Here is a 21,640-nt window from a genome sequence, read left to right on the forward strand (position 1 = left end):
TCAGCCTTACACTAGCTCACCTCAATCCAGTCTCACAGAGTCTTACTGCCGACATTGTGGTGAGGGATTTGATTCCTTGCCCTCATCACGTAGATCTTCAACTCGCGCTTACAAAGAGAATCGTTCTAGCCAAACTGATATTGTTGACATTGAGGACTTTGAGGAACCAGTCACAGTGGACAAGAGGTATACTTGGCAAAGATCTGCTAGTTGTAAAGAATTGGTTGGTGTGAAAACAAGATTGCTGGAGATGAAGATTGAACGAACAGATGCTCCAATAACTAGATACGATGAAAGTCAGAGATCGTGTTATAGCATTGCCGGGAGTAAAACACCATCATTGGATCGCAGTGGTGTGGAAACTGTTGAAACTAAAGTTTATTCAAGTAGCTATCCGGGAACCACTAGTAGCCTGTCTACTGAAAGTGGAGGTGGAGAAGAAGGTGGTTTGGAGCCTGGTGGAAGTGTTTTGGTTATAGACACAGGCAGCTCTAGAGAAGAGATCATTTTAAGCCATGATGATTTGAGCCATGACTCATACGAGCTTTTGGAGAGAGAGGGTTTTTATGCTGAGTCCAGATCTTGCAGTTTGGACTCAACAGGTGACCAGTTGCCTGATGATGAGATGTTTATAATGGATGAAGACTTCAGTGGTCATGATGGATCTGAAGTTGAAAAGAGGTTGGGATATGTTGAGCCCCGTTATGGAGATATTGGTTTTAATGAATTTAATGAAAAGTGTAAACAGGGATTTGCCAACAGAAGAGGAGTTGAGTTTGGTGAATTTGATGCCAAGTGTAAGCCAGGGATGGTAATTGGGTTTGATGATGATGCTAACACAGCTGGATTGACACATTATCCTGTTGAGCGCACAAAAAGTGACCCTTATGTTAGCGATTTTTGGCGAGTTGCTAGACAACATCGTGCAAGATTGTTACACCAAAAGTCTATTGATTTAACTCCAACTGATCCTGGATCAGACACTCCTGTTTACCTTGGTGATGATATGAAAAGTAGTTCTTTAGATATTCCTTGTAGTAGTAAGAGTGCTGTAGATATTCCTTACACATTACACAAACGACAACAAATTAATGGCACAAGTGTATCTCCACTTTTACTGTCACCCAGTAAGTTAAGTCCAGTTACAGGAAGAAAATCTCCATCAAAATCACCTGATATAACTAAAAAGGAAAAAGTAAAGTCACCAAAGAAACCAATATCAGAAATTGACCCCTTATCAAAAACTAAAACAAAGCCTGACCTTAACTCTCAAGATTCTGGATTGTCATTATCAGTGGGAACAGAGAGTGTTGATGATATACGTGAAGTACTAATGAAAAATGCTAATAATTTTGATCAGAGTAAAGAAGGTGATGAAGATATACAATTAAAAACTGTTGTTGACGAAATAATTACTGAGTCATTATTGGCCAGAAAAGTTGCAGAAAAACATGAATTACTTGATAAAGAGACTAAGTGTCCTTTGATGGTTAGTAAGGAGGTTTCCACTGATAGAGAAATTAAATCAAATTTATTACAGGTTCCCGATGATTTACAACTAAGACCAAAACCAATAAAAAAAGATCTGGTTAAAGGCAAAAGTGAGGATACAAAAACCAAAAAAGGTACATTAAGCAAGTCACGCCAAGTTCATAGTGCTGATGGAGGTTTACGTAAAGATAGTTCTTTTGAAAAAAGGGATTCAGCAGTTAAGGTTATAAAAATAGACAGTGATGATGGTTTATGTCATTGTGATAAGAAAGATAGACTGAAAAGCTCATCCTTGGACAGCTCTGATCCTGATGTAATCATTGTAGAGTACAGAGGAAATAGAAAAAGAGCATTTCAAAAACGAAGCTCTTCTGGAAGTAAAGGTTCTAAAGAGTCAAAAGATTCCTTAGACAAAGATATTAAGAGGAGCTCTAGCTTGGATGCAGCAAAAAGTGAAAAAGAGAGGAAAGATATAAAGTCTGATAAAGGTAAAGATGGGAAATTAATTCGAAGCAAGTCTGATGGTAAGGAAGAAAAGAAAAAGAACAAGTTTGAGTCTAAGCAAACAGTTGAAATCAAAGAAGGACAAAGACCCAAAAAAGAGATACAGGTTGAAGTGGACATTGAAACTGATAGACGAAGTATACCAATTACTGAGCAACCAATATTAGTGGAAACAAATAAACCCCAAATACCTGCCAAGCCACAGATACCAAGCAAGCCCGCCAAACTACCAACTGCAGAATCAAAAAAACCAAAAACTCCAGAAAAACCTCCCAGATCTTTGGATAAGTTAGTTACAACAGAAAAAGCACCAGATAATCAATCTAAATTGTCAGATAAAACAATTGAAAATCAGATAGTAACAGAAAATAGTTTGCCACCCACAAAAAGTGAAGGGGATGATAAAGTTTTAAAATTAACCAATAAGGATGCTAAAGAATTAAATTTTACACAAACCAAGGAAGATGTTAAAAAATCTGTCACTTCTCCAGAAACTTCTTGGAAGAAGTTTGGTGATCTGCCTGCACCTATATCACACAAAAGAGAGAGATCTCCTATATTGTTTGCAAGGCTGGGACTTTCAGAAGGTTCTGCATATTCACCAACCCATAGACAATCTTCAGTTCAATCCCCTTCATCTTCAAGGAGGTGCAAGTCATTGGATGCTCCTGTTGTATCCCTACATCGTCTTCCTCCAGTTACTTCCTTTTCTAGTAAAGATGATACATTAGATAATGAGGAAGAAATTGAGCTTGAAGAGAAAACTTTGCGTTCTTACAAGTCTGGATTAAAGAGTGGTGAAGTATGCATACAAGATTCTATACTAGAAGAAAAAAGTCCTGAAGGTAAAGAAACGCCTGAAGATGAAACAAAAATACAAGAAGAAGCAATCCCTGCACCTGTTGTTTCTAAGGATTGTAATATACAATCTCCTAGTATTCAGCCAAGTTCAAACATTTGCCAAGAAGAAATTTCTGTTCACATAAAAAATAAAGATGATATTACAGTAACACTAGAAAAGTTGGATGAAGTGGTTGACAGAGTAAAAGTCAACAATATTCTTCAAAGTGAAGATAGACTGAATGTATCTGATCCAATATCAGGTGGCTTAAGTAATACATCATTGCCTCCATTGTCTCCTCTCACAGATAGAGCATTTTCACCTGTAAAAGACCTGCCAATCTCTCCTCTCAAAAGTAACCCTGTTTCACCAATATCCAAAACACCCTTATCACCAACAGCTTTATCACCAGCTCCATTATCCCCATCACCTCTATCGCCAACTCCTTCATCTCCTAAACCTCCTCTTTCCCCAACTATAATAGAACCTCCATTATCACCATCTGCAGAGAGAAGGCCTAGTACACGACAGGAAAGATTAGATTCATTTAAAAATACGAAGAGCTATTCAGTTGATATCTGGACTTCTGATGAAGGAGATAATCCAGTTATGCCAACATTCGAGGTAGAAGATATAGATTTCACTTCAAAAGATTATGAGGATGAAACCTTTATTATAGAAAATGATGATGCTATTGAGAAAAAAATTCAATCAGTTGATGAAATTAAAAAAGACATTGAAATAAATGATGTGTTTGAAGACCATGATGATTCACCTAAACATGAAGTAAGGGAGATTGTTTCCACCACTGAAGATGAGTGTTGGGTATCAGTTGAAGATATTCAACAATTGGGTGAAAATATTGAACAGGAGCCAAAAAATGCAGATGTTTTAGATAATGACGATAAGACTGATAGAAGTGATTCATTAAAGGTTGAACTAGATGAAAATACTGATGTTTCAAAAGTCCTTATAGTTAAAGATTCTGATAAATTAGAAAAGACGATTAAAGATTTTATGGAAGTGATTGAACCTTTGGATGAACCATCAACATCTGGGATGAGAATGATTCCTGAAAAACGAAGCTTTGATGATGAACCATCTAGTTCATCTTCCATCAAACAAGTTGAACTATCATCAACATGGAAACCATTTCCTCTCGAAAGCTCTGGCAGTTCAAGTCTTGAAGAAGCAATTTTTCCTCCAGATGATACGGGTCATTATGCAGATGAGGAAGAAGGTTCTAGCCACTCTAATGGACAGGATGATTTTCCTTCAAGTTTTGGTTACTCCATGACGGGAGCTGAAATGATCATTAGTGGGTACACTGGTGGAATGTTTGGATTGTCCAGAACCCTCTCAAGAATAAGTGAAAGAAGCACAACATCAGAACAAGAGAGGTCAGATTTTGAGGATGACATATCAACAAAACCCTCATCACGATCTCTTTCAGTTGATGATGAGTCTTTGCTGTCAAGTGATCGGCAGCCTAGTCTGTCTTCTGATCCACCTTCAGGTCCTAACCCAGAGGATCAACCTTTGCCAGAACTTCCACCTTTACCTAAAGAACCTACAGAAGAAAAACTTGATTTTAAAATTCCTCCGCCTTTATTACCAACATCAGAAGATGATTGGCCTTCACCTCCTAACTCTTCTCCATTTGATACTCCAGTAGTAAGCCATGTTGAAACTTTTTATATGGAAATTAAACCTGAAGAGGCTACAAAAGTCATTGTTGTAGATCCTGTAGATGTGGAAAATGAAGGTGAAAGCTCAACAGATGAAAACAAAACTCTCCAAGAAGAACTTACTGGAGGATTTGATGAGTCGTCTGTTCAAGAGGAGGCCACAGTAAAGTTAGCTAGAAGGCCAAAAACATCAGCAGGGATGTATGCAAATTCAGCGAGTGAAGATACATCTATTGGGGTTTCAGATTTTTCTAGCAGCACAAGTACTGTCAAACATTGTCAGTATTATTCATGTGCTGTGAAGTCAGATGACAGTTCACTTGCAGGAGACTTTGGCCTGTCTCTGTCAACAGAAATGCTATCTAGTCGAAAAAGTTCTGATGATTCTGTTGATAGATTCCAACCAAAACGAACTGGTCTGTACAAAGTTAACCAGAGGTCATTTGATGATTATGATTCTCCTTATAGTGAATCGGATGATGGACAGGCCAAGCCTCCACCAAAACAACGTATAAGCCATCACAGTTCATATTATTCATCTGTTTCAAGCCCTACAAGTACAACAGCCCCCAAGAAAGGTTTGGAGCGTTCAAAGTTCAACAGATCAGGAATTAAGACTTTGCCTTATTATTCAGCTCCTACACCTGTAAGTCATGAGCACAGAGATGTTTCTGAACTGTTAGAGCGCCGTGATCGTGACCGTGACCGTAGTTCAAAGTCGATTGCACGTTCTAAGTGTTACTCTTATTACTCATTAGCTCGTAGTCCACCAAGTGATGGTTCCTCTTCGTCTCTGGACAATCCCGAACCCCCATCAACACCAAATACAATTCCTCGTGTGTCTAAGCGAAAACGGCACATACCCCCTGCCAAGAGAAGGCATCGTGTGTCTGTGGATATGGAAGTTCGTGATGGCCATATTGTTTCTGTTTCAAGTCCTTCAGTTGTAGCTTGTGGCAGGAATAGGCATCCAAACTCATCACAGAGAGATTTACAAGTGATAGATCCAGCACGACAGCACATGTCTAATCTGTCTAAGCAATCGTCAGTCTAGCTAAGATAATTTAGCGGGTTGGAAAGGTGCTAATACCTCAGTACCTTAATATAATGTTTATTGTATTAATACAACCATTCCTCGTTTCAATGACATCATTGTTTACACTCTTCTTGTTCTTTCCTTTATACTTTTGTACTTATTGTGTATAGGTTAAATTACTCTAGTCATTAATCTCAATCGTTTGGAGAAGTGAACTTGGGGACTCAAGTGAATAAACTATTCTTATTGTATTCCAGTGTATCATTATGAATAAGGCTGTGTAATTTTATTAAGTTCTATGTTTAACTAAAAATTACTGTTAATGTATAGGTAGTATTAGCCAGATTTAGATCCAGATTAATGGATATATGGATCCTTATTTGTTCTTCCACTTTTGTTGTTTTGTAGGGTTACCAAAATACAAAGAGTGATTTCAGGACCCGTTACTCTTTCAATTACATTTTTGCTCAATTAATGTACAGTCACTTGTCAGCTGGAGTCAAGTTTGTCTGAGATAAAATTAATTTTCAAAGTGAAATTAGTAATTTATTATTGTTAAATGATTACATGTGTTTATGCTTTTATATGGAAGTTACTACTATTATTTAATGATACATTTGTTAACTTATTATTATTGTTAAGTTAGAGTATAGTATCGTATAATGAAGCCTTTTTAAATGTTATTATATTTATAACAAGATTTTTTTAAATATAAAGTTAGGGAAAATGGATAATACATGCACTAACATTACTAAACTAAATATAAATTAATAATGAGATAATAAAATTGCATAAATTTAATACAATAATATACAAGAGAAAACTAATATTAGCTGATCTTAATTTTGTTAATTTAAGAACAACATTGTATTTGATCAGTGTTTATTTCATGTTCATCATGTGAATGGTCTTTACAGTGTCAGTTTTAGTAATATTTCTTTATTGCAGTTTTAAATTAATTGTTTGATTTCAGTAATGATTTAAGAATGTACGTATTAGTATTGAAATTCTTTCAGTACAATGTTTTAAAGGTAATTAAACTGGTAATTTGGATCTTACTATGCAACAACGAGTAAAGTATTATATTTCATAACAATGAGATACCACAAAGAAGTTACCATGTATTTTACAATATCAGAGTTTGGGTTAAGTTGGGTCTTGTGTAGACTATATTTCCAGACTTACCAGGTCAGATATGTGGATTAGTGGAGTGTGAGACAAGACAGAAAATGAATGGAATCACCTGTACAAATAACCATTTAAAGTCAGTGCAAAACGGTTGTGGTTTCTCAATAGTTACAATATTTGAAGTGGTAGATGAATATATCCCTCACCTATGCCAGACATCCAGTATCTATCTGCATGTTCATTTGGCTCCTTGAAGATTTTGGTGTTTTAGTTGGACACCTGGAAGGTAGAATTATCTCACTCTGTAAAAAATTGTCTTTAATCAGAGAAAATTAACTTTAAATTCATGAATGATATAATCTGATAAAATTGGTATAACTTTCTAGTTTTATCTCAATATTTTGCATTGTCACAAAGAAATCACAGAGAATTGGTACACCATACTATACTTCTGTAGTATCAGTAACATACAAGTGGCATGTTTCTCTGATAATGCACCACTACTTCAGAATTGGCGAGTCGGGTTTATTTGATACATGGAATGAAGATTAAACTGAAATTTGTATAGTTATAATAAATTATCAGCAAAGTTATTTTATTGAGTGAAAACCTAATAATAATATGAAATCCATAGTTAAGAGTTTACAATATTCTAGTTTAAATTTATTTTCAAAGTACTTGGTATAAACTTGATACTACCTTTTTAATATTTTTAAATTAACAGAGTTAAATTGGATTCACATTAACTATAAGTTTGAATATTTTATTGTTATTTCACGCTGTTGTTAACTTTCAGTGATATTTTATAGATTGTAATATTTAAGATTGAAATTTAAACTATAATTGACACTTATGAAAATTATGGAAATAGTTAATACTTTTAAGGCTGACTGACAAAACAGGCATCTACGGTAAAAAGTGTTTGTGGCTGGTGGCCATTATTAGTCAATTTTTTAATACTTTACTTACATTTGTTTATTATTATTTTTTTAATGCTGTATAATTCAAGCTCTGCTTGTAATTGAAACATACAAGCATCATGAAACACTAATAGTTGCTGCTGAATATGTATAAATTACTAGTATGTATCTTTTAGACACATGAAATATTTCTTGCCTTTTGAACAAATTAGACACAGTGTATACTTTAATGTAAACTGTTTACAGTTACATGTGCTTTACCCAAGTCTCATCTGTCATTACGATACGATCTATGACTTGGTTTCCACCTTTGTCTTCGTCTTACAAAATAGTCAGTGCTGCAGCAAATCTGTTTTTTTTTTGTGGTCTTCCGTTAGAATTTACAGAAAGCACTTGGCACAAAATTTGGGGAAAATGTCTTGAGAGTTCTGTAATCGTAAAATAATAATTTTCACGATTGTTTCACCACCAATTTATCACTCACAAGACTAGGCCTTCCACTGCAATGCTCACCATGACACTGGTTTTTTAATTTTTTAAATCAATATGCCACTGCCTCACTGGGTTTTCAGTCATTATTCCTTGACCGTACACATATTTTGGTAAATACGTAATGATAAATTTCAAGTGGTTTGTGATTTTTTGCCAACAAAAACCTTCTCATAGATCAAACTTTGCAACTGGTAGAACTTCAATTGCAGCGCCCATTTCAACTCACTGTATACGAAGTATGATAGGCACGGCACGATGTACAATCTACCAGGGCTGGTTGTATTGAGTGCAGGAACACTCTGACGCCAAGATGGTGAAACTAGTCCCACCCATTGTCGTGAGAATATTCCTATATAGAAAGACACACATTCCAGCAATGTTGGCTCACTCTGCAGATGGTCTCCCTTGCTCCAGTCATTGAAAGTTCATTTAATTTTAAATAATCGTACCAGAAGAATATGATTTATTAATATTAAACTCAGAATTGTACATTTTAGAATACATTTTTTTACTCTACACTAGAGTTTTGTTTACGCCAAGTTTGATGTGACCAAGTAATTTAATTACCTAAAAGTTGAAATAAAAAAAAATATACTACCATAATTTTTATGACAAAACCGTGATCATTTTAAGCATGAAGTATACCTGCAGATCTATTACATTACTTTAGGAATATATTGAGCAGTGATTTATACAGCATTATATCGTGGTCAATGCGTATTTTTATGTAAGTAGACAGTAATAAACTACTTTTTTGCTTTTAATTGATTCAGTTTCAGTCTATTAAAAATCTTGTCTATTTAAAATCTTAAATTACATTTTGTTAAGTAAAAGCATCTTGTTAATTATATTAGTAAATTTTTGACTCAATTTATGTTAACCCTGAAACTGGGAACTAAAAATGCTGTAATGGCAGGCTGTTTCGGAACATTTTGCAAACATTTATTCTGAGTGATTTTCATGCTCAAGCACTGTAATTTATAATGATAATATATGTTATTTTACTGAGTAAGTTCTGTAGAATATTGAGACATATTAATTCCTTTGATATACAAATATGAATATTTTTCACATCACTGTGAAACTGGAATTGAAAATTAAAATTACAATATTCTGGGGGGACTGTACTTACAAACTGACACATAGTTTGAAATTAATAATTCCAAAATAACCCAAAGACAGAAGAGTTGTCTAATTAAAAAAAACATATAATTTTATGGGATTTGTATAAAAAAAAATGTGACTTGTAACCTATTTTACTAAGATTCGTATGGGTGCAATCTGTTAGTTAGATACCCTATTGGTAAACATCTAAAACTTCATGAAATTGAAGTAAAATTAACAATTGTATATTTATATGTCACTATACACATTCAAATTATATTATTCTAATGTATTTCACCTATTTTGCAATACATCAGCAAAGTTGTAAATCAAAATCGCGATGAACACATATTTAAAGCAAACAAGAACAACTCAAGAGAAACTTCAGCCCAACTAACCAACTGTAAACACAAAAAGATGATCACATGTGAGAATAGAACTGAAACAAAACACTCATGTATAATCTAATTTTAGTTTAAAATATTTACTTCATATCAAATATAGTGTATAGTCAAAATCATAAAACAATCAAATTTCCTAACCTTATTGTAATAAATTAAACAAGTAATAATGCTAAAAAATAATTAATTAATTAAATTATTAATTAAACTTGCTCCCGATTTCTTCCTTTAGTTTAAATTTTATGATTGTGTTGTTATTGATGTCAATAGTTTGTTAATAAACAGTTCTAGTCATTGTTACCACATATAAACTTGTTTTAGATGAGTATTTGTTGATTAATCAAGCAAGCCTAAATAAAAGCAATGAATTATGTAAGAAAAACCAATTAGAATTTGTTAATCGGTTAATGTTTCTTTACTCTAATACAGTAATTGAAACTTTTAAAATTGTGTCTTGTATACATTTTTTTTATAACGTCTCATTTGTTTGTGTTACGTACATTAAAAAAAAGTTGATTTAGTAAGATTTGTACAGAAAAGATCTTAACAAATCTAGTTTGAGCAAACAAACCCATGAATAGAAGTGTTTCAAAAATATGTAAATAATTTCAATAATATTTTCATCATAAGGTGCCAACCAGTCCCAAGACGGTAACTGTGTTAATATCATCAGTTTTCAATAATAGTGTTAATAGTAATTTTTAGGCCTACATAAAGACTTATTTTTAATTGGAGTCGTACAGTCCTTGAAAAAGATTTGTATTATTTCATAGAGTTATAAATGTTATTATTGGTTTTTTATGTAAAGTATTGATTATATTTTAAAGACACTGCGTTGAAAGTGAAACTATGGTTGTTTGGGTACGAGAAAAGTCTTTTATGTAATCTATATCCTTATTTACACACTTTAAATGTAATATAATGAGACCTTTGTTATATTTATGTACTATTTTGGGAAACATTATTATATATTTAAAGTGCATTGAATAGTTTTACTACTTCTACACCATGTTATAAAGAAATAACAGAATCCTATTTATGTTCTCACAAGAGAAGGGCTATCATTACTGAGCACTATTATAACACTTCTTCAACACAAAATATTTACTGTAAAAAACAATGTTTTTGTTTTTATTTTAATGATAATATTAAGGCTCACACCTTCATTTTTTATGACAAAAAATGGGGATTGAAAATTACTTAGTAAGTTACAAGGTATGTAATTTTAATATATTTATAAATTTTCATTAAAATCTGAATACTGTGACACTGTCAACTGTCTATAGATTTACCACAGTGTTTTCTGAAAATGTTCGTATATTGAACATTAGATCAACAAGATGTTGCTTATTTGTAGCCTACAGTTGAGTATAGGTTGATGGCAATATTTGCCTGAACTCTTGTTTGTCAAATAGATTTTTTTTACTTCTTGATTGAATTATTTTATAGTTATAGCAATGAAACATACATGAATTATGCAAAAGGACAGATAAAATAATTAAACATAAAAGAAATAATAAGTGGATTTTATTAAATGAGCTGAAGGTGCCAATCTGTATATGTACATTGAGTTCCTTTAAATATTGGTTAACCACCAGAGGCTTTGTCTATTTTATGAATTAAAATTCCTGTGGCAGTTAAAAAGTTGTCAGTTGTGAAATATGTGTTGTGGTCTGTTTTATAAATGCAACAGACTTGAAGGACATAAACAATAATAGAGGGGCTAGTGAAGTATGTGGAGAAAATACCATGAATGAGGGAATGGTTAGAAAATTTGATAAAACGTGTAAATATGGCCATACAAATATTATGATAAAGAACAAAGTATGCCTTGTCGTCATTACTGAGGTCTTGATGTAAAAATATGTTGATGGAGATAAAAAAAGGAGCTATATGCTTTCATGATTGTAAAATGAGGTTCTAGAAGTTCTGTATGCTCTGAGATATATTGCTCTGTAAATCGTAATCACATCATATCAATCAATCCAAAACAAAAGATATGATATGTTTAGTAACAGAATTGTGGGTTTCTAGGCAATACCCTTCTTCTTGCCTGAATATCATTGATCCTGAAATCTCATCGCATCATTTGGCTGGGAACAAACTGATCAACATCTAGACCCCTTATCTAGCATCTAGTGGATTACCACTAATTGGTGCAATTAAAAGAACACTTGAAGGTGGTTAACATCTTGTATTATGGTTATTCTTATTGTGATTATAACAATATATAGATGGTTTGCCTCTTTAGATCATCTAGTGGCAGACTTATATGACTATGGAACTCAAAACCTGGTAGTGTGATGATAAATGCTTCTTGAGTCTTTTATGAGCCTGAGTCTCTACACATAGACCTGAAGGGACCTATGTGTCTTCCTTGCTTAAGTTGTAGACCTCAGAATTTTAGGTCCTTTAGGCTGAGCTTATCTTTTAGGATTTTTTTCTGGGTTTGCAAATGACTTTTACTGATTCTTCCGCTTCCCCGCAGAGTTTGCATTCATCAGTCCGGCTTAGATCCATCTTCATCAGATGTTTCCTAACCAACCTTTTACATATGGAGATAATAATTTTTTTATTGCCTGAGTCCTGAGACCTCGGATCTAATCCTTTTCCCTATCTGCTAAAAGGCTTTCAGAGTCTATCTTGGCAAGAGCATCAGCTATGTCAATCCCAGGAATGCCTTTGTGGCCCAGCACCCAGCCAAGGGCAATTTTGTTCATCTTTGCCAGTCCCATAATTGATAAATGCCTCAATATTGGTGGATTGTTTACTTAAAGAAGTACTCATTATACTTATGGCAGCAAATAATAAAATCGGCTTAAAAATACATTTTGGTTCACAACTTATTGTCTGTGATGCATTGTTTATTTAGTTTTATGATATGTAAATTAACAGCTTTTTATAATTTGGTAATGCCCTTCTTTAATCAAGTAAAGCTGTAAACACTTTTAAAACTTCATACCTTTTTTATAGATTTCAAGCATAATAAAATCGTGTGAAAAATGATAAGTAAAATTTAAAAAAATTAAAGTTCAGGAGATAAAAAAAGTATAATTTCAATGATATAGTCTAATTTAAAAATAACTAAAAGCACTGATTTTTATATGTGAAATGTAGCAGAATAAACTCCTTAGACAGAAGAACTGAGTATCGATCAATATTTAACATTTGAAACATACTATGGTTTTAAAATATATGTGGATAGTTATTTCTAATGCTTCATAATGTATTTCATCAGAAATAATAATAACTCTTGTTTTATACCTTCATTTCATGTGAAGTTTTTGGGAGAAACTAAACAGTCAATTTCACATATCCAGTGATATCCAAGAGTTGTCCATTAAATAACTTATTTTGGAAATTAGTTTAGTATGAATGGATTTATTGTTTAGTGCCGACTTGCATTGATATTGATGGAACTAAACCTGGAAACAAACAATTTTGATGTTGTAAATGAGGTTCATAATATTTTTATGTTCTACTTGATAAATTATCCGTAGACAATCACGTAATCTTTAAACTAAACACATAAGGTCATAATATCTTATATTTACAGTTGAGATTGCAAATACATTTTTGGACAATGAAATGTTCCTGAGTATCCATATAGTCAATGATGTTAAATTGGAAAAAGTGTAATCTATGCCGACCTTCCACCGTATCTAGCAAATGTTTTCAACATTCAAGTCGTTCTTCATAGCTTAAAATTGAATGATTTCAAATCTTCCTTAGGCATGCAGAAAAACACTGAATTTTCTAGAATAAATTAAATTCTTACTAAGTTATAATCATTTTGGAAATGCTTTAAGTTACATTTACATATTAATACCAAGTGTATCTATCATTCAAGTTAACTTTCAACATTATAAGTAATTATGAAATGGTAGTATGGTGATGGGTTGGTAAAGACTTCACTTTTTATTCATAAAGATAAAATATATTAAGCTATTGAATATATATGAAAACATAAAATGTAATTGGTAACAGTTAATGAATCCTTAATTACTATTAAGTTGCAATTAATGTTTAATGTGACTTTTGGATGTCACTCTCCAAACTTGATTCTCTCAGTACTTTGTAATGATGAATATTGTAGCCTTCATGAAGTATAAGCTGAATGACTGTAATTTGTCTTCCATACAAAATACATATTTGAAGAGACTAGGGCATTAATTCTTTGAAGAAACGGCACATTTCTTTAGAACACAATAAATTGGTTAGTAATTTTGTATTCTACTCATGTAATATTCTGTGTTAGTAGCCTAAGCTATATTTTACTTGAACATTCAGTGATGATTAGTTATGTTGAGGACTGCACGTCTCCATTGTACATAAGTATGGGATAATCAAAGAAATGCCAAGGCTTTAATGCTCAATATAGGCTAGACCATGAGTGTAATAATTATATCCATAATGTGTGGTGGACTTGCACTTTAATCAGAGTGGACATAATTTTGCATTGTGTTTTTATCCTACATTTTACACATTTTCAGTTCTTTGTTAAGAGTGGTAAGATAAATTATTCACAAGAACATCATCTGGGTAAAATGAATGTTTGTATTAAGAATTTCTGTGGCACATAGTCAGCTCAGAAAAACTAAACTTTCAGAGGATACTTTTAGGATTGGAGATGTCCATTTTTCTTCAATATTGGGTTAATTAGCCTAATTTACAATATATTGCATATCAATCTCTATAAAATAAACTTCTGAAAATGTCAATAACAAAATAATACACAGCCTGACATTAAAACAATGTATTGATTTGTGAACGGCAGTAGTTTTTTTGTTGATAAATCCCTCATTTGTTCAGTAACAACAAACTGGGTTAGTGTGCTCAAACTTTGTTTTTCAAGTTATGACACTCTATGCTGCTGTAAATATTTCAGAAAGTATTGGCTCTGCTTCTTGAACGTTATTTCATTCTCATCCTCATCCAGTTCTGTGTCACCTTAAAAAAAAAAATACGCCTAAGTAAACAAACAAACAATGACTTCCTTCATTTCTGCGCCACCCAATACACAATTCGCTCATACCTCGTATCTGTATTGTTCAACAATTCAGTCTAAAATAATACAGTGCTATTTTAACATAATGTGATTGTTTTCATCAAAATCAAATCAGAATTATTGAGGACCCTATAAATAAATATTGTCCGGAATTAATCATATCAGCCAATATTATAACAAAAGTATTGTAGTTTGTTAAATTATTACTACAAAATATACTACAAAACATGAGCTCTTTTATTTTTCAAAAATATTTTGTTTTATCATTCGTATGATTAAAGTAATTGCTTTGATTAAAGTTATTGCTTTTTGTGGCTAAACATGAATAGAGTAGAATAGTTTTTTTATTGAATAAGACATAGGCAGTACCATTTTCAATAGAATTAATAATAAAATGTTGATATTTTGTCTTTAAAAATTGGTTTGAAATTTTAATATTGATCAAAGTTTGATGTTTGGAAGTTTGATACCCAATAAAGTCTGGTAGAAGGTTGAACAGGTGTATTTCAATTTGGAGGGGGTCAGCTGTCTTTGTCGTGAGTCAGCAATGGGTCATGTCTAAATTATTTGTGTAGTGTTGTAGCTATGTATTTCACTCCTGCTTGTCAAAAATGATGTGTTTTCTTTTATATGGATCGTTAGGGTCAAGGTGTATTGGGAGGGAAGATTAACTGTCCCCATTCTTTTAAAATAGCCCTGGCATGACTCTCTATGACTTAAACCATACAAAATGCGTTTTGCAGTTTTTTGGATCTTAAATATGGTGTCTGTATGAGGTGAAGATCCCCAGGCCAGTATGCAGTATGACAAACTGCTAAAGAAGCAGGTAAAGTAAACTGTTCATAACACCTTATAGGAGTGGATCTGGCCAGACTACAAAGCATAAAATTGCATTTTTTAAGCTTCTTGCTCATGTCTTCTACATGTCCATAACAGGAAAAACGATAGTCAAGAGTCACTTCCAAGAAATTTACACTGCTGTTGCTATTGTATGTCTCAGATAAATCAATATGAAGATTTTGGGTTTTATCAGAATTAAGCTTGAAGCTGTTTGCAGAGTATCAGTTTGTTATTTTGTAGTATGTTATTTTATCAACTTGCTTAATGTGATTTCGTCCTGTCTTGCATCAGTTCGGAGAGTTATGTCATCAGTAATGAAGAATGTAGATATTTATAAGAAGATGAAGTGGTATTGTGGGTCGTTTATAAACAATATAAAGAAGATCGGCTCGATCCTTGTTTCACACTTTGTGTAATATATTGTGAATTTGATCGATTATTTTGATATTCCACCACTTGTTGCCACCCTTGGAGATAGTCTTTAATGAAAGCAGTAGTCTTTACACTGAAACCATAGCATACCAACTTTGCAAGTAATATATTGTGGAGGACTAAATCAAAGGCTTTTCATTGGTTGAACAGGCTCTTCAATGATACCACTGATTTTCTAGACCTGTGAGCATATCTGTTAGTAAGTCTACTGTGGCTGAGCATGTGCTTTTGCCTTTTATAAATCCGTACTGGTGGTCATTTAGTAGATTATGTCATTCAAGAAATGACAGTATTGGGCATAGCAAGATTGATTCCATGACCAGCCAATATTGGTATGATACCGACAGAGCGATAGTCATCATACGAGACCATTTTACCTTTTTTAGGAATGGGTATGATTTTCCCCATTTTGGAGATGGAGGGAAACACCCCTTCATTAAAGCAAAGGTTTTTTTATACACATTAGAGGTTTGTCAATCAGGTTTTCTATGTATTTTACTACTATTGCGTCAATTCAAAATGATCATTGGCCTTTGAGTTATTAAAACCAGTCATAGTCGCAAATATCTCTTCTACTGTTGTTTTTTTAAAATTAAAACTTGTTGATGGTGTTGGTGAATGCTGCAAGTAGTTCAGATAATTACATCCAAGGATTGTTCCCACAACATTTTGCGATGTAAAAATGGTCATTAGGCTTAGGAAGTCATAAACATGAACCAAATTTATGAAGAAAGATGCATATGCATAAAAATGGCACTTTCAAACTGTTGCCAAAACACTCATGTAAACACAAAAAACAAACTCAGATCATCATGCCAATTATATTATGTATTTTGCTTATGATTTGAAGCAATCCAAAAATGTTCTGTGATTGCTTTTCACTTTTACATCTTTGTCAAATGTACACTTATATAAATAAAAACTACAATGTAGGCCTTTACATATAAACACATAACACACAATACATCAATTAAAATTTCACTTTGCTGTGTTGTCAAATTTTAAAAAAGTGGTTAAAAGCATAACGGTGCGGCTGAGTTTAAAATCGTACATTTGTGTATGTTTGGGTTCAAGGTAGCAATTACATCTTGGTCCATTTTTCACTCTGTTTGCATTTCTGTTATTAAAATCCTGTTGTAAATGAGATTGTTTCTGACGTCCACTATTTCATTAAAAATATTGTTTTCCTTGTATAATAGTATGTGTATATATTTATTTATTTATTTCAATATCCTTTAATCTATTTAATTTTTATCCTTTGTGGAAATGATGTAATATTTTCATATATTGATGTGTTAAATATTGACTGTAACTTGTCATTGAGAGTTTGATAATAATAGTTTCTGAAATTGGAGACTACTCTTTTATCAATTTATCAGAAAATAAATCATTTAAATTCTCTGCTAAATTTAAAAGCTTTGTATAAAATTAAACTGGGACAATAACTAAACTCAGGGCAGAAAAACACTCTTTGAAAATAGGAATAATAATATTTGAAGATTTTAGGAAATTTATGAATTTTGTGTTCGATTGTTTCTGTCCCTTTGTAAAGTGCGGGTCCACTTTTTGTAAATTACATGTTTTTTCAAACAACACCACTTAGCTATTGACTCCCACTGCAGCGACAACCAGTGTTCACTTTAATATCCCTGTACATGTGGCATATCACTTAACAGCATCCATGAAACTAATTAATTAACATCTCCAGATTTTACCTTATGAAGGATACAGGATGCTTGCCAAACAGGGATCTAATCAGGAGTGAATGTTTTATGTTTAGATATTATTATTTAATATTTGTTAAAATTATCTTTCCGTACATAAAAAGTTAGTTGTAAAAGTTAGAGAAGAGGGTGAAGTGAGCACTGGGGTGTTCTGCCTCGGCAACGACCCCCACACAAACTGGTTATAACGTGTACAGTATTACATTTAAATCGTGTTTACAACTTATGTTGTGTATTACATTGATATGAAATTTTTATGAACTAAGATGTTATATTCTATTGTTTGATTTGTGTTTACTTTTTAATAAATGTTTATATTCGATCCTCGTGATTAAAGCTGAGTTTTATAGTGCCCGTTGTTTCTTTGCTGTCACCTAGTGGAAATACCAGTAACAAATATATACAATCAATCTTTTGTCATAGAACAAAGCAAGTATTCATTGGTATTACTACCTCACACCAAGAACACATACAAACACATTTGTAAGAACTTGTGTAAGAACTGTATTATACAATTTTAAGGAAATTCATTTGAAATAGTGTTGACTTTATATTAAATAACAGTATTGTATTCATTAAATTTGTGCACATGGCAATAGCCTAATTTAGTACTAACAAAACTTAACAGTTTTATTTATATAACATGTTGAAATTTTAACACGTGTATGTTAGGGTTGTGGTTGAATTAATGACATAGGTTGGCAATAAAAAGGGTGGATTCATAAGGTAGTTTCTGTATTTAACATCATATTTTTATTTAGTAGAATGCATTCACATTTGGAGTGAAAGTGCAAACATTCTGAATCTAAAACATTTGTAATATTAGAGCATGTTGAAAAACAAGTTTTTTATAAGTTTCCTGATACAAAGACTTAAAAGTACAAGAAAAGATATTTTTCCCAATCAGTATAAGAAATTGAAACACGTGTTCTGTATTAAAATTTAGGTGTTAAAAACTAATATTACTTTTATGGTTTATACATATGTGCAATTTGTTTTTTGCATATATCCTCCAAATTGGGAGGATTCATGTTTGACAGAACCTTTAAGCTGAAAACATTTTTACTATTTTTAGTGTATATTGTTCATATAACCAAAAGAAATAACAATGTTCTAATTTGTAAGCATTAAATAAGTTTGATTAACTACATAATATACATATTTTTTCAACTATTCAAATAAATCTCTATCTATAAAGTTGAAAGATATGTTGTGAAGCTGCTGAAAGTAAAGTGAGCGAACAGTTAGTGGTGAGTACCAAGACTTGTTGTTGCTACCGGAATGTGGATGTTGGTGTTAGTCGTTCATTTAGTTGTTGTCGCTCGGTCGCTAATGAATGTTCGCTTTAGCCGTTTCAGTAGAGCTAGATGTTTGTAGAAGAAACTTTATTCTTTTCTAAAATTGTTCTTATTTAAGATGAACATATTTTAATTTTTTACGTCATATTTATATTCGTACTTGAATGTTCTCAATAAAACACGCAGTGATAAAGATTGTGTATAGATAATTTGCATTTCGTGCATGTTTAAGAAAACTTAAGTTATTAGTACATATTTAAATTATAATACGAGTAGTTACTTTGAAAATGTTTAAAAATATGCGCCTGCTTTCACTAACCAATTTATGAAGTCTGTTTGCTAATTTAACTCAATAAATATAAATATTTTCTGCTGTAATAATTCCTTCTAAACTATAAATAAGCAATACTTACTTTGTAATTGAGTTAAATGAGTATAGCAACAAAAAATACGAAATGTGGATTTCACAAAATATTAGTTTCAAAAGACAAATATTCTTTATTAATAGTTTTTTTTCATATTGCAGAAGTTTGATTAACTTAGCTAAACAGAAATGGACTACCTTAGATATGAAACTACCGAGATTGCTATATAAGATGTTAATGTAGATAAAAACCCTTTATTAGGTAGTAAAAACGGTTTGTATAACACAGCTGGGTTGTAAGTAACTTAATTTATATATATAATAATAAATTAAATTATATATGACATAAAACCCAGGTGCAAGTAATAGGGCTATTCTAATCTTGTACTGTAATTGCTCTAACAATGACTAGTAGAGCCATGCAAATAGCATGGCACCACAGTGTTCTGTGCCCCCATAAATAAAAAAATGTTCCTGTTTATTTTAGTAAAGTTATCAAACAAGTATCCCTAAAGGGTTTTTTTAAAGGTTTTAAATACAGTAGCTCGGATAATTGGAACACTGTTAATTGGACTTCTATTGTATGTGTTATGAGACATCTGCTTATTTTATTGTTAAATTTACTTTTGAGTCAGGGCAATTTAAAAATATTTATGTCCATTTTCTAAAAAATCTAATAAACTATTTTAATTTTCTGTCTATTATTAATTCATGGTCCACCTTGTACTTTTCCAAAATGACAATAGAACCCGTGAATGAAGGGAGATACTATAGAATATTTGACAATACAATCAGTAAGTTGACGTAAAAATAAAACAAAATATTACAATATAAAGTAGGCTGAATCGAAAGTGTTAGAAAAACTTTGTTTAGTACTTATGTCATAGTGATGTAGGTACTAGGAAGTGAAGAGGTATTTTCAGAGTATGATTGTTTTCTTATGATTGCTGAAATATTTGTGTGCTCACTTCCCCATCAACATGGACATTATTGTAGATGTCCAGAGGAGGTCTCAGCAAGCATGAGAGCTGAAGTTCGGCCGTAAATCAGACCTATACCCGCATGGTTCTGATTCTATATTAAGTTTTAATCCCTCAAGTTCTTTGATCACTGAGCTTGATTCAACAGATAAAACAGATAAAATTGCCTAAGTTTACAACTATGAACACAGGCTGTAATAAAATTACACTAAGCAATGACTCACTATATTAATTGTTGCCCACTTATGTGTTACATGAATGTACACTGAATTGAAATGATAAAAAACATATTATCATTAATATTATATTTCAGTATCATTGTATGTTTTTCTGAGTCTGTTTATGAATATAAATAAATGTATGATCAACAGTTATTAGGTTTAGGTCAAGATATTTATTAAAATTTGTTACATCAGAGTGACTGGTATTGTATAAAAACTGTCCCATTTTAACACAGTTAGTTTTGTTATATTTTTTAAATAATTTATGCCATGCTCAAATCAATGTTAAAGCAGCATTGTATTTTGTTGTTTTTTCTGTTAGCAAACTGTTATTTAAAAAATATTTTGTTCAGTTTTGTTTTATATAAAAGTTGTCCCTTAAGAAATGGTTAAAAGCGTTAAATTCTTGAGTATTTGGATTAATTGCTTGTTCTTTTGTATCTGTTGAACAGTGAACCAGCTCCACAATTTTGTCACAGATGAAGTGTAAATCATTCTATTTGTTTTTATCTGTTGCTGTTATGTTACATTTTACTCTTGTAATATTTTTAAACACATTCAATCCTTTTTTTGGAATTTGTATGAGTTAGATTTAGTCTTCAAAATTTTGATGTGCAGTGTGTAATCAGTATTCTTGTCATGCGATGATATGTGATGAACTAAATTGCACTGTAGTTTAAAAACTAAGCACTGTTTTGAAACAGGACTAGCCTGTATAAATGAGCTGTGTTACTACGCTGGCATGACCTGTGCTCATCCAATAAGTGTAGATAACTGTACAGATACTATGATTATAATATAACATGGAGGCGTGAATGTCCTTTTACTTTTAATTTATCATCGGACTAGAGAGCATTTACTTTTGGATTTTGTTTTCGAATAATTCTGAACGCTATTTACCCCTATTTTGGTTTTAATAAAACCCACTAAAAGGAATATTGAAAGGGATATTCTGTATTTGTAATTATCCTACTCATTTTGGATCTGTTTTTGAAATTGATTTCATATTTGAAACAGTTGAATTATTAATTTTAATACACTTTCATATGGCATTTAACAATTTTCATCAGATTGTGTATTAATCAGATGGACCTTGGATGCACGAGTTTCTAGCGTACAACTGTTTAATACTGTAACTATGTATATTTTATTTAATTATGTATATTAT

At 32.0% G+C, this 21,640-nt stretch overlaps 2 protein-coding genes across 5 annotated transcripts in view; both read left to right on the plus strand.

The window, feature by feature from the left end:
- LOC124359566 (FERM, ARHGEF and pleckstrin domain-containing protein 1-like) overlaps nucleotides 1–21,640 on the plus strand; it is a 171,631-nt gene that overhangs the window by 130,756 nt on the left and 19,235 nt on the right. The gene's annotated exons all lie outside the window — the stretch shown is intronic.
- Nucleotides 6–17,961, plus strand: LOC124359565. Its single transcript, XM_046812424.1, has one exon. It carries the CDS (start codon nucleotides 251–253, stop codon nucleotides 5,576–5,578), a length of 5,328 nt encoding a protein of 1,775 aa, XP_046668380.1. The 5' UTR covers nucleotides 6–250; the 3' UTR covers nucleotides 5,579–17,961.

Source organism: Homalodisca vitripennis, chromosome 4 (genome assembly GCF_021130785.1).
Source record: "Homalodisca vitripennis isolate AUS2020 chromosome 4, UT_GWSS_2.1, whole genome shotgun sequence".
NCBI lineage: Eukaryota > Metazoa > Arthropoda > Insecta > Hemiptera > Cicadellidae > Homalodisca > Homalodisca vitripennis.

Excerpts from the sequence above, each read along its gene's own strand:
- LOC124359565 (XM_046812424.1), top strand. The coding sequence starts at position 251 with ATGAAGATTGAACGAACAGATGCTCCAATAACTAGATACGATGAAAGT.